Source organism: Sparus aurata, chromosome 23 (assembly GCF_900880675.1).
Source record: "Sparus aurata chromosome 23, fSpaAur1.1, whole genome shotgun sequence".
Classification (NCBI taxonomy): Eukaryota; Metazoa; Chordata; class Actinopteri; order Spariformes; family Sparidae; genus Sparus; species Sparus aurata.
This window is the reverse complement of record NC_044209.1, coordinates 5,688,922-5,703,637: the sequence shown is the minus strand read 5'-3', so window position 1 is coordinate 5,703,637 and position 14,716 is coordinate 5,688,922. Positions and strand designations below refer to the sequence as shown.

At 40.5% G+C, this 14,716-nt stretch overlaps 1 protein-coding gene across 2 annotated transcripts; it reads right to left on the bottom strand.

The window, feature by feature from the left end:
* Positions 1-1,148: 1,148 nt before the first annotated feature.
* On the bottom strand, positions 1,149-14,574 carry tnnt1 (troponin T type 1 (skeletal, slow)). 2 transcript variants are annotated; one of them, XM_030406499.1, is made up of 15 exons: positions 14,546-14,569; positions 9,661-9,688; positions 9,554-9,567; positions 9,383-9,454; positions 9,164-9,181; positions 6,576-6,596; positions 6,053-6,071; positions 5,887-5,947; positions 5,022-5,138; positions 4,486-4,563; positions 4,071-4,184; positions 3,872-3,981; positions 1,949-2,039; positions 1,687-1,727; positions 1,149-1,581 (listed from the first exon to the last, which is right to left on the bottom strand). In XM_030406499.1, exons 2-15 carry the CDS (start codon positions 9,684-9,686, stop codon positions 1,536-1,538), a joined length of 828 nt encoding a protein of 275 aa, XP_030262359.1. In that variant the 5' UTR covers positions 9,687-9,688; positions 14,546-14,569; the 3' UTR covers positions 1,149-1,535. The 2 variants fall into 2 exon arrangements, with proteins under 2 accessions (XP_030262359.1, XP_030262360.1); XM_030406500.1 differs by lacking the exon at positions 6,576-6,596 and having other exon boundaries at positions 14,546-14,574.
* Between the last annotated feature and the right edge of the window lie 142 nt (positions 14,575-14,716).

Below are 14,716 nucleotides of genomic sequence, written 5' to 3'. Positions count from 1 at the left end.
TTACCCAACAGAAATATAAATTATATTATTACTGTTTCAAAATAGCAATATGTTGGTTTAGGTGAATAGCTCAAAGGAAAGAAATGAATAAAAAGTCAATACCACAAAAAAGAACTGGGTGAAAAAATGACTTCATTAGCTCAATTGGTAGAGTGTGCACCCCATGTACAGTGGCTGTGTTCAAAGAGGCACTTTTGATGGCCATCTACAAGCTTCTGTTGGTCCTGAAATTTGAACCACTCCTCTTGACAGAATCGGTGAAGTTCAGCTAATTGTGTTATCTGTCACAGGCACAGACTTGTTTCCCCAGCACAGTCCACATGTTCTCAATGGGGTTCAAGTCAGGACTTTGGGAAGGCTATTCCTAAACCAAAGAAAAACTGGTAATTTCATTTGTTGTATGTATATTTTTGACTCAGCAGCTTCGGTCACATTTCCAGAAGAGCTTGAGTAAATTCATTCTGGAAACATCAAACTTCACAAGTGCTTTTTTTTACAGAGTTGGATGTATTCCAATCACTCCACAGGCAAAAACAAGAGTTGTAGAAATCCTTAAAACTCAATGCTGCCAGGATATAATGTGGGGGCGTATAAGTTCCTTTTACCCAACTCATGTGTTCCCATCTTCATTTTGATGCAGTGACAGTGTTCACCCACATGGGGGAGCACTTTACTATGATTTTGAACTTTAAGCATTATTTCTAAAATGAACTTAGTATTGTTCGGAGGAGCCATTTGCCAATATACAAATACTGGAACTTATGGAGCTATGGCCCCCCCTTTTTTAATATCCCTCACCTAGATGGTAGTTACATATAAATGAAGACTGTGAAAATGTATTATAAGGTGGTATTAAAGGGCAAGCTTTATGATATGGCCTTTAAGATATACTATGTATGTTTTAAAAGAAAAAAAAAAAATCACAGTCTTTTTAATTGCAAATAAGTTGAACTCATAGGTAAATAAAGAAAACTCTTGCTCAGTCTTAGAGACTCTAACTAGTAGGTTTATGGTTGCCAATTTTAGCAAACTTGATATAACTTACAATATTGAGCTGGTGACTTTTTGCATGCACTCCTTCAGACAGAGAATCTTCAGAAATCTGGAGCAATAAAACCAGAACAAAATGAAGAAGCTGATGTCAGACGTTTGTTGTTCAACATTTATTCTTTCAGAGTGATTCTCTTCTTACTAACCCTGGCTGAATTCCCTGACGTCATCACATAATGCATCTAAACCAGAGTAAAGCAGCTAAAAGCAGACCAATGACCAATCTTGGTGTTGTGACCCACACACAACAGATTAATACAATAGTTTTACTTAATGCAAGTGCACAACTTTAAAAGCTGGCCAAAAGAAGTTGGTTGTGACAAGTTAAATCATAACTGAGTTTCGTATCATGAACCATTCAATGTCTGTCACACACACAGGGAAGGTCTACAGAGAGGGCCATATTCCTCAGTTCCTATACCGCTTCCTCTTTTTTGTTATCATTGCGTGTTTTTTGTTTTTTCTTTCTCCTCTTTTTTCCCCGTTTACTTCCAGCGGCCGCCCACCTTCCCTTTGCCGTGGACCTTTTTACTGTAGCAGGGGAAGAGGGGGGAGGAGAAAGAAAGTAAGAGAGGGTGTAACAGGTAACAGCTGATATGCAGTGTATCATTGTTTCACATAAAAGTGACTACTCACAACTTTTGAGCATGTTGGATTCTGTTCAGCAGCACAATGATCTGCAGGAGGGAGATAAACAAAAGACTTCAGAGGTTAGCAGGGAGACATTTAAATAGTTATGGAAGAGATCTTCCATTTACAGAAATATAGAAACAGAAAATGCAGCAAGGAAAGTTAACTACTTTTTTTTGTATCAGTGTTCAAGATTTTGGTTAATTGATTAATTTTCAGTCGGCACTGTTACATTCCAGTCCATTTCTGTGTGCAATCACAGTAGTACCTCATATCTCTGGTGCTTCATGTGCTCAATGAAGTCAAACTTCTCTGACTCCAGCTGGTAGATCGAGTTCCACATCTCTTGGGCCCGTTGCCTTGGTAAAACAGACAACATTTATTAGGATTTGAACCAATAATTTCTTAATCCATATTTTTTTATGTTCACCTGAGCCTCCACAGCTTGTCCCTACGGCAACTGTCACTAATCCACGCATATCATTTGGCTAGTATGTCTTTAAATATTGAAGCTATAATAATCTTTTTAGACTATGGGACCTTGATTTCAGACGGAGGAAGACAATAGCTGACTTATTCATTCCTAGCCAGGGACCTTTGATTTTTGTCGTCTGAAATGACAAATGTATCAGATTACATCAGATTGTATAAGCTGTAACTACGTAGCAAATTAAACTAATGGCTGTAACATCAATGACTGTGATCCTGACCATCTTACACGGAACAAAGAAACAGCATTGTAATGAAATTCTAAATTCAATGAAGAGCAAGACAGATATACCAACGTTAGTCTACACTCTGATAAACATAGTAGCATCCAGGACCAACTTCCACGCCATAAGGAAATAGTAAACAGTGAAGGTACAGCTGAGCCTCCAAACCTGAACGTCACGCTTGAGGAAAATGGCTGCTGTGTGAACCTGACAACGTATTAAGAAAGGCACTTATGTCTGTTATATTAGATAATTACATAAATTATGAAGTAAAAACACAATCCAATCAAATTGTGACCGTTTGCATATTAATAAGGCACAGTAAACAAGTTGTGGCTTTGGAGAAGGGCAACAACCATAGCCTTGGATATCACGGTGTCTTCCACAGAAAAGTGAACTGAATATCCTGTGCTTCAAGATTACATACAAAGTCAATGCAAAGATGCAAAATGATGCAGATGCAGTTGAAAGGCTGAACTGAATTCACACAAACACAAACGCCCTCGGTGCATGCTGTATCTTGCTAGCTTAAGGTCATATTGCGCTAATTTTCAGGTTCCTACTTTTACTTGGGGGTCCTAGTTGAATAAAAAACACAAAATAGAAATGTTTCTCATACTGTGCTTTGCTGCAACATCCCTTTTCACACTGTCTTTTAAATTCTCTGTTTTAGCTATGAAGTGAGACATCATGCTTCTGTTCAATCTTTGATGAGAGTTGCACATGTGCATTACTTAAGGGGCAGGATGTAGCCAATCAGAGGTAGAGTTGGGTGCATCATGCCGAGCAAGGTAGTGTGATCTAAAATAACACCGTTACAGCATTAGCAGCTTTATGTCTTCTGACTGACAGGAGTGTATATATTTTATAACAGATATATAAATAATATACATTAATATAATGGCTGTTACAAAGTGACGCACAGAAGTTATGGAAGTAACCGCAGTGCAGAAGCAGTGTTGTTTGTGGGAGAGAGTTACTCCTGTTGGCATGGACTTCACTTTGCAGATCATTTACACAAAAATGCCACATAACACAATAAAGGAAAGGCAAAAACCCAAAAAGCAGAGTATGACCACTTTGAGGCACATGTATGTTTAGGGAGAATAAACATTTGCATGAGTAATGCACAAATTATCCTTTTGTAAACTTGTGCAAGTAATGAGAGCCGCAAATGCGATTTGCATTTGATGTGACTCTTAATACGGCTGCATGCAACATGCAGAGAAACAACAGAACTTAGCTAGATTGCTGTGCTATAACTGGATAATAATTGAAAAGGGGGCGGGGGTTAACTGAACGGTCAATTGGCAAGCAATCTTGAAAATATCCTTGTTCTTTGTGTCCAAATCTACAATAACATACAGATAAGTAAATTCTATCACCTTTCAGGATAACAACACAGTTTAAAGCTGCAAGAAATGGTGCAACGTCATTGTTTGGATGTCTGAAATACAGCAGCAATACAGGAGACTCACTTGAGCCCATCCTCCCTTAAATTGTCGATGCCCAGCGGCTGCCTTCTCTCAGCCAGGGTCTTCTTCCTGATCTCTTTGCCTGTTAGACGCTTGCCCCTCCTCGACTCAGCCTGGAACAGAACACACACCGTCCACAGTCATCCTCTGTATCTTCATCGATATATCAACACTCTCACCATCACCTCCACTGCTGTCTGACCTTGGCCAGGAAGCCTCCGAAATTGGCTCCCATGCCGGAGAGCACTTTCTTTTTCTTGGCGTCATCATCAGCCTTCTTCTTGGCTTCCTCTTCCTCTTTTCTGTGACGTTCCTCCTGTCAGATGAAGAAGGCAGGAACACCATATTTACATGTTAAAGTTGATCTCTGCGCACCTGTTGGGGAGATTTGATACAATGTTGAGCATCTTTGTATATATGTTATACATTAAAAGTGGTGTCACATACATAATAGAGAAACAACTGTATTACAGTATTACATCTTACAATTTGGGTAATAACTGTAACATGCAATTATACTATTGAGATACAACATACAGTCTAGGCAAGTATATGACTGAGTGGGACCAGGTGATACTTTTGTACACTTTCTGTGTGAGTAGGAGTGTTTGTGTTACCGCAATCCTGTTCTGTCTGTCCTTCTCCTTCTCCGCTCTGACCCTCTGGATCTCAGCTCGCTCTGACCGACGGCGCTCCTGATGGAAAGCAAAGCAAACAAGCCATGACGCAAATTTAAAGGCTAAGCATCATTTGGATAAAAAGACATTCACATTACCCGTCTATTTTCGAACTCATTCAAAGACAAAGGCGAAAGAACGTTTTATTGTTCAGCAGCAAGTTCATACAAGTGCGTCAGTGGCATTTAAGTCTAGTACCAAGTAAAAAAATATTATCAGCTACTTGTACTCGTACTCGAACCCATGGCACTTTTGATTGATTAATTAATATAGTATGATATACTGTTTATGACATTTTTATTTTCAATGTCAATGTTTTGGGGCCCTTCAGAAGGTTACAGAACAGATCCGAGTGAGGTCAGGTTTCTGCGGTTTCATTTTCAATTTTGGACTTGAATAAAAACATCCTAAATCTCCAGAGGGGTAATGACTTTTTTGTCCCATTCATCTTTCTACACAGATCTAGGAAAACTTACAATTCGATCCTTGAGGCTGATAAGTTCTTCTTCATCCCTCTTTCTCTGCTCAAAGTGGACGTCGATCAGAGTGTGCAGCTCGAGTAAGTCCTTCTCCATACGCTTTCTGTGGATGTCCTGATGGAACATGGGAGTGATTATCTAATGAGGCTAATATGATGAAGTGCACACCAATGAAAAAGGTTCAAACAAGGGAGCATAAAGGTGTGAGTCAGTATGGAGTGAGACGACTGTAGATGTAGGACTATTTAAATCCCTCAGAAGGATGAAAAACAGCTAAAATCATCGACAATCCGAATTCTTCGATCTCTTAAGGACTCTGGGAGCCGTTTTTTTGGACGACTGAAGAAAATAAGTGATATACCTCATATGCTGCTGAAAAGAAAGATTCAAAACTATAGCTTCCTGTATTTCTTGACGATGAGACAATGTAAACCTTGATGAGAACTGATGCCTGGCTGGACCAGCAAGAAGCATTTCAGCCTTCTGGTTACTCAAATGCAGAAAAGTGGATGACCCTCCAACAAGAAGCTGTGTAGTTTCACATGCTTGGAGGGGTTATTTGCTTGTAAATTAAGACATGTGTCATCTGCATAGAAACAATGAATCAAGACTGTATTTTTGAAGCTGTGACCAAGTGGCAGACACAGAATAAAAGCAGTCCCCGTAGGGATCTATGTGGAACGCAAAATTTGACCTTAGAGTGGAAAGATACGTGTTTGTGTTGCTGTGAACACACTGGAATTAGATGACTTTTCCCAAGCTATAACAGCCGTGGTTTGCTGATCATTTACGCCGTAGCTGCAAAGTCATAAAACTAATAAAATGAAACTGATCTGGTTTAATTCGCCTGTTCATAACTTACATCGAAATCCACCCTATCCCCCTCGGGAATCTTTGGAGGCGCAAGTTGAGGCACCATGGGTCTGTAGAACACAAGGAAACACAAAATGCCAACATTTTAAGACAGTGCTATGACGTTGGACTGAGATCAGAAAAAAAGAAAAGAAAAAAGAATTGAGTGAACATACTTGGGTTTGGGGCGTTCCTCTGTTGATGACAGAGAGGAGAGGCGAGAAATAAGATCACATGAGTGAATAAAAGTGTAGTGTTATGCTCAAACATGTGAAAAGACAGATTTAAACATCGGAAACTTGTTAATAAAGCTGTTAGTGTGACTGAAAGCACCGCAAGCGTGGGACTGAGAGAATAAAAGGCAACATACTATTTAGCATTTTCATTAGTTCAGTTTCACTCAGTTCACAAATCCAGGGTTACACTGGTTCCACACTTTCACATTTTGGGTGATTATGGTCTGGATCATACAGCCGTTGAACTACTTAGGAGACCAAATGACTTTTATTACTAGACATGTGCTTTGGAAGACAGTTGAGTCCGACAGGATTTAAAGGAGTGGACTAATTTTTTTATGTTAGAAAATTCATTTGAGGTAAAACTAATCTTAGTTAGCCAACATGGTGTTGCGCTTGAGGAGAGGAGAGTTTTTAGAGCCGTCTTTAACCCTTTGGGAACCACACGTCTACTGTTTCTCACCTTCCTCCTGGGCATCTTGATCTGATGGACCAGCCACGAAAAGACAGATTGAAAGATGGATGGAAGGTAACAATAAGAGCAGACGGAGCAACAAAGCAGTCATCAATGATGGGCCAAAAGTACACGAGGAGAGAAATAGAATAGAAAAGGCAGGACAAAGGGGGGGAAGCAAGGAAGAAAGGATGAGATGAGGAACAGGAGGAAGGAAGGAATGAAGGAAACACAGAAGGTATGAAGAAGCAAGAAAAGACAGTTGAAAGGAGGATGACATACAGGGAGTGGAGAGGGAGGAGGGGATGATACAGGGGCACACATGAAGAAAAGAAAACACTGGAAAGACAACGTGTCAAATCAAAGATGAGGGAGAACGTGGACTCATGGAGGGAAAAGGTGTGGAAGGATCGGAAGTCCCAGGTTCATTTTTGTAACTGCAGCGGCAGCAAGCTTAAAGAAATAGTTAGACATTTGGGAAAACATGCTTACTGGCTTTTTGCAGAGAGATGATACAACTCGTGCACTGAGGCTAGCACCAGTTAGCTTAGCTTGAGGTGGGAGGAAACAGCTGTCCGGACTGTGTTCAATTAAGTTAACAAAATCTGCCAACATGCAACTCTAAAGATCACCAATTAACACGAGTTTAGAGTTGCTGGTTGCAAGAAAGCTGTTTCCTCCTCATTTCCAGGCTTCATGCTAAGCTAACTGCTGGCTGTAGCTTAATATTTACCATTAAAACATGCGAGTGGCATCATTCTTTACTCACAGAAAGACGGTAAATAAGCGTATTTCCCAAAATGTTTAGCTATTGCTTTAAAACTATCATTTCCCATCATGCAATGAGAGCCATTCACTGCCAGTAACATTTACCACTCACTGTGGCTGCAGGGAAATGTAGTTTGGTGGAACATTCTGTGAACATTCATTATTATATAATGCACATACTGATCACTTTGTACAAGAAGATTGGATGTTAACTGATATAAACATTTCTCTGAGGTAGAATTTTCCCACTGGGAGAGTTAAACCTTAATTGTCAGGAATGCCAAGAAAACCTTTACCAGCCAACTGCTTACTAATACATTTCTCCCTAGTATGTGATGGTCTAACTTTGGTCCTGCTCATCAAGGTCGAACTCCTCAGAGAACTAAACCTCACATCTGTTATGTGCATGTGTATAATTACGAATGTCAGAATACATACAATGGTTGCAGCAGTAGAAACATTTTACAGCTTTTTAAAGGTAAAACATGTTATTAAACAGAACCTTCACACCAGTGTGATATTTCTATCGTCTTTGACCGCATGGCCACTTCTGGTAAAACACGAATACGTTTAGCCAAAGATTTACCAAGATAGCTGTAAGTTTCTGATATCTTTGAGATCCTGGTGTTGCTGCACAGAAAGTGTTAAGCTACAGGGCAAGGAAACAGTCAACTATCTATTGACAAAATTAAGTACCCACAAGTAACAAAGAACAAGCTTTTTTTCTGTGCTAACTGTGTTTTGCCCTAACTGTGTTTCTGGCTTACTTTGTTTCTGGCTTACTTTGTTTCTGGCTTACTTTGTTTCTGGCTTACTTTGTTTCTGGCTTACTTTGTTTCTGGCTTACTTTGTTTATGGCTAACTTTGTTTCTGGCTTACTTTGTCTCTGGCTTACTTTGTTAATGGCTTACTTTGTTTATGGCTAACTTTGTTTCTGGCTTACTTTGTCTCTGGCTTACTTTGTTAATGGCTTACTTTGTTTATGGCTAACTTTGTTTCTGGCTTACTTTGTCTCTGGCTTACTTTGTTAATGGCTTACTTTGTTTATGGCTTACTTTGTTTCTTGCTGACCTTGTCCTGTTTGGAGCTGTTACTGTGTAAAGCTCCAAGTCTCCATGCTGAAGACAGCTGCCTGTTGCTGCTGTAAATGAGCGTGGTGAAGGCAGAGATTGTCAAAGCCTTACCAGTAGGCGTTAAGAAACTAAAAGAAAAGACCTGTAAAGCTTCGGGTGATGGCATAGCTGGTTGATTATTCTCTGCGGGTTTGCCAGAATCAATCCTTTTCATAATACACAAAATTGTTTGATCAACCGTCAAAAATATGCACAACTTTATATCTTTAGAGATGTATTGATTTTCGAAGTGAACATATTACTAAAGCTGACAAGATTACAGAAATATCACATTGAATTTCTGTTTTGGTTGTTTATACCTTTAAAACACTGACTGCAACAGCAGGCAATGGGAAAAAGCAGTCAAATGTTCATACATTCACAAAGGCATGATGACCATGTCAATGGAAATGTGCTCAGGTATGACATACGGTTTTGTCCATATTCATACATTCATATTCTTTTGGGAAAGCTTTTTAAAGGTTTGATGTCTTAACTCACATTTGGTACCGACATACAATGCAGGTAAAAAGATCTATCTACATTCTGTCTCAACGGGGGTCCAGGTGTAATTCTAAATCAGGTAGGCTACAAATAAACAACCTCTTCTTCTTCTTTTTAACAAATAAATGGGAAAAACATATCTTAACAAAAATTTGCATTGGCTTTTAGGGCTAGCCATAAATGTGCCAGAGGATGGGCGTGCAGTTAACTCACCTTGGTACTCTTGCTGCTCTGATGGGCCGAACCAGCAGCATCAGCCAATGGGAGAGCAGAATGGAGGGGAAGTTGATGCATGTTAGTGCAGTGTCACCCATAACTCACACAATTATGTTTCCTATTTTTCTTTTTCAACAATTTTGACCAGAAGACTTCCTCTACGACGCAGTTGTCCTATACATCTGCTTTGCATTCTGGGAGTTTTGCCAGCCCTACCTCCTGCATCCTCCTCGACCTGCTCAGCCTCCTCCTCTTGTTCGGGCTCAGCCTCCTGCTCCTCCTCGGCTTCTGGGAGAAAGGAGAGCCAGAGACTTAAATAGTGTTTCATGTTCATTGGGTTTGTGACAGGCAAAACAATGTGCGACAAATATGGAAAACTGCACTTACCCTCTGCCTGCTCCCTGGAGAAACATGAGAATAATCAAGTAGTTAATTAGCAATTGGTATAAACAAGTGATGTAGAATACTGTAAAATAAGATACTGCTCTACTTACTCGTACTCCTCCTCTACGTCTGACATGGCTGCAATAAAGAGAAACCCTTTAGGAGAGGATGAGATGACGGATGCAAGGAAGCACTCACATGATTAAAAAAATAACATGCATTAAAGTTAAGTGACATAACAGGTGTGTTCAGTAACTGAAAACCTTTATACATTTATCGCGTGTTTCACAGAGTGTGGGTCCTCGCTCCACCCTCGCTTGAAACCTATTGAGCCACTCAAGGATGCTCCTTTTCCACCCGTTCACGATGCTGTCACCTTCTACCAATGAACCTGTTCACCTGTGAAATGTGAACAGGTTCATCGGAAATGTTTTTGGAGGGTTTCACAACTTTCTCAGTCAGGTTGTTGTCCCTGTCCCACCCTGTTTGACTTGTGCCACAGGTATCGAACACAGTATAAGCCAAAGTATACAAAGAAACAATGACGTTGATATGGGCAAATACTTAATACATTCTCTTGCAGCTGTTTTCGATTGAGAATATGTCCAAAAAGCCTTAGCCAAAGGTAACATTCTGTTTTATCCATGTTTTTACACCTGGCTGCACCTAAGTACAGGAGTGAGTCATCACAGCTAAATCACAGGTGGCCGCAGCCCTGATTTTCCTGTGATTAATCACTTTGGAGACAGAAAAACACATACGGCACAAGCACGCAGAGACACATTGCACACCCGCATGGTTTCGGCTATAAATTGCCCCCCTGAGCTGCCATTGTCCTGGCATACAACCACGCGCAGACAGACGTACGCGGTGGGTGCGCGCTGACACCTTCCTGGCAGGCGGACGCGGGCAGATTGATGGAGCGCCAACAGGTGAGAATGCGACAAGGGTTAAGCACAGAGAGTCGGAGCGAGATAGAGTTGCTCTCACTTTCTAGTTCCTTCCATCCATCTCTGTCTTTTCACTTTTGTCCTTACTCACCCTTTCTTCCCCCTCTCCTGGTGCCTCTGACAAATTTTGGGCTGATTTACTTTGGAACACTGAACGGGCGAACAACGTCATTTCCCTCACAGCCTATTTGGATTTGACATTCTAAGTGTACTGAAACTTAACACCTCCACCATAACAACTCTGTTCACAGTCTGACATGTTCAGGGGGAAACACAAATCTGTCATCAGTACTTTGGCGCAGGTCAGAGGTCCCTTCACTCTTTTATGTGCCTATCTAGATACATTTCTACACTCTGTTATATATGATTCAATTCCTCTAACATTGTTCGCAAAAGTTGTTAAAATCTGATTTAAAGCGAACACAAAATCCATCAAGCCTCCCCATTTATTCTGCGGTCCTTCTACACACAGCCATGCCCTCCCATCTTTCCCTCCACTCTGTCTTTCTTTCCTCAGTGACAATTTATAGTGGCCCCGTGACTGTGCGGTTGAATTCGTAGGGGCGGTAACTGTCATCTGAAGCTCTGTCTTCTCTCTCCTTTGTCTGTTGCCGTGCCAGTGTGGCAGCCTGGCATAACCGGACACGATCGTTGCTTTCAACGACAACTCAATAAATCTCCTGTACTCCATGCGGCGTTATCCCTCTTGCTTGTGTGTACATGGATACGGTGGGATCTATGAGGCAATCAACTCCGGTCACGGGCGTTTTTATGCCTGGAAATTAAAGTCTTAAAAGAGTAGTTTGAAACATTACCTTTTAACAGAGATTTAAATGAGAACATACAGTTTACTCTGTGTACGGTAAATATGAAGCTGGCAGGCAGCCAGTTAGCCTAGCTTAGCTTAGACTGGTAAGAAGTGGAAACGGCAAGCTTGGCTCTGTCCAAAGGTCATTGATATTTGTATAACTCACATGATAGTCTCAAATAATGACTTATCTACAGAGGGTTATCTCTTAAATCTGCAGCGCCTCTCCATTTCCCACAGCTTTTCAGCGATTTTCAGCTCATTGTTTAGTTGCTTTACTGTTTTGGTTCCCTCTCAACCCCTAATTCTTTTGTTTTTTTTAATGTTTCTGTTGTTTTATTAAAGGCTGTAATTAACTCACTGTACAATACCTGCTCAGCATCACACAGCAGACAAAGTTAGCGTCTAGCTGGTAATCATAGTTGAGCATTTCATAGTTTAATAGACGGATATTACACCCAGGAGCAGGCGGAGACCATGTGAATATCAGACAAATTAATATTGGACTTGTTCTGTCACGTTGCGCATCACTAAGTGAATGATAAAGCTGATGTCCAAAGAAGAAACTGCTAAAGGCGATGATACGTCAATCCTTTGGGAACCACTTGTTCCCACTTCTCTCACATTGCCAACACAATTAGCAAATACAGGTTGAAACAAAGATAAGATAACACATAGTGAGCTTTTAAGGGCCTGGAGATGGATTATTGGAACATTTGGACAGAGCCAAGCTCGCTGTCTCCGGGTTGTTTGCTAGCCTAATGGTCACTGTAAGGAAGGAAGAAAGTATGTTTTCATATAAAAATGTAGGTTATTATATTTAATTGGTACTAACGACAGAGAAATGCATTTACCGACACAAAGTACCAATGTGGGATTTGAAAACAATTCTTATCAAACCTTTACCGCGAGAATGACTTGAAGTTCAGTGCCTTGCTCAAAGGCTCTGTCTGCCGGTCTTAAATGGAGAACGAAGACCCGAAGTAACGTAGAGGTAAAACCCATGAATAAGCATGTGATGGATGATAGAGGGCCAGTGGGGAGAAATGATGGATGGATGAATGAGAGGTGAACATTTCAACACCTCTGCTGGAACAGTCAGGAACTGCCTGCTAAATGGAAGGGTGATGGGGGACCGGGGGGATTCGGGAGAAGAGTCAAAGAGTCAGGTTCCAATGGGCAACAGGCTCAGGCCTTAGCAGGGTTAATTTTAGTCAAGGGCAGTGTGTGTGTGTTTGTGTGTGTGTGTGAAGTAAAGGAGTGCAACAATACCCCATTAGTGTTAAAGAGAGGCTATTGTAGGCTATTAATATATTTTAGACAGGAGAGCAGAGGAGGGGAGGAGCAAACATGACGGTAAAATCCTTTTGAAAGAGACTCCGGCTCCGATAAAAACCACCGCACTAAGAGAGGCCGGGTCGTTAGTGTCATTATGTCTTTTTATCAGTTAAAAAAACATTTAGGCAAAATAGCCGCTATGTGTCTTGGCCATAATCTCTTTAGAAATCACTCATCATGTAAAAATGTCACACTCGCATGGCAACGCAAGAGGAGTCGCTAACTAGCCATTGTAAATGCTCTGCGCACACAAACACACACACACGCACACACGCGCACACACACACACACACATAACTGCAATTACCAACATTACCAACTGCATAGATTACATTTGTGTACACAGACAGCTGTTTAATATCCTTTCCTTTTCTCAGAGCACTCGAGCTAGCTAGTCTGACTTCAGACTGTTAGCATTTGTGTTGAATGTGGTTAGCGTTGACCGTACTAAAAGCAAAGAAACAATGTGAAGGGCGGTAGGCTATTTACACACACACACACGCACACTCACATACTGTAGTCGCCTCACTAAAGCCTAATTAGCTGTCAGACCTATGACAGATAGGTCCAAAGAAAGTAGTGCAAGCTGAATGGCAGTGCTGTGGTGTAGATTTGGCCCGATGCTTTTATGAGGCCTCTTTGGACTTGTAATACAGACATTGTTTGGCAAGTGGTGATTTACTGTTAGGTAAGAGTTATCCTTCATCCAGTGACTGAGCTACAGAATGAAATCCCCAACCGCTTCAAGACCACACTGATACAGATACACATACAGTATAAAACACAGTACGTATAAGTGTACATATAAATACTCTACATCTAGCTAAGTGTTCGAAATTGTAAATATCAGTGTGGGTGCCTGCTACGGTAAGTGGAGGTGACAGACACATAAAGCCATGGTCAACACTTACAGAGAAAGATGTTTTTATGCTGTTATTTTAGCAGTAACTTAGAAAACGTTTAAAACATATATATTCTTTCACCTACCACACTTTTGCCAGCTAAAAGAGCTTTTATGGGGAGAGGTTTTCCGTACTGCAATCAAGGATTTAAAGACAGTACAGACTGCAAAGCCAAATGAGATATTGTAACTTTGATTTTGGGCTACATAAAGTTGTCTTGACTAGCTTCTGGGGCTATCTTTGTACTTTTTAGGAGCAATTTTTGCCGGCTTTTTGGGGAATGTCTGCAGACGTTTTTTTAAATATCCATCAATGCATTTGCTGTCACTCTAATACAATGGAAGTAAATAGATTTTTGTTTTTGTACGGCTTAAAGCAGGTAAAATGTCATCTGAAAATGATCATCAGCAGAAAGTGTATAAATTGTCTTAAATTCCATTCACCTCCATTATGCCAGTTTTGCTGCAGAGGTTTCAAAAAATGAAATCTGCAACATTAGTTAGAATCTCTTGGGAGAGCTTAATTTTGAAAGTTGTTGTTAATTTTTTTTTTTAAATTAGCCATTAATTTCACAACACTATGAACTTAACATAGCTTGAGATAGATTTATTTATTTATTATGGTTTCATGGCAATTGAGGTGTTTTTTTTGTTTTTTCTTTTACAAAAAATAATGTCTTCCTTGATGGTGCATTTAGGGGTGCTCAGATTCCCAAGATTTATGACTGCTACTAAGGCACTTTACTGACTAGTCATGCAATTGCATAATCAAGTTGCGCAGACACATTTTGTTGGGAATCCTGGAATCCTCCTTTAACACACAAACAAGTGAGAGTTTTTAAAGAAATAATAAAACTGAATACATCAACAAGGCGTCCACTGAGACATTCATCTTCAAATGTTTGGTTAATTGAATTCGACTGTCATCCTATGAGAACATAACCTTGAGAGGACATGTAAAAGGACAGACAGACAGACAGGCAGACAGAGGGACATACCTGTATGAAGGTGTGGTATCACCAGACACAAGAGACAGACAGAGACTGACAGACAGAATGGCTATTGTACAGACTGAGGGCGTTTTATACAGAGAGGTGGAGGGGCAGTGAGTATGCGTGTGCGTGTTGTCTCAATGACTATGTGTGTTTGCATGCTGTGAGAATTACTGA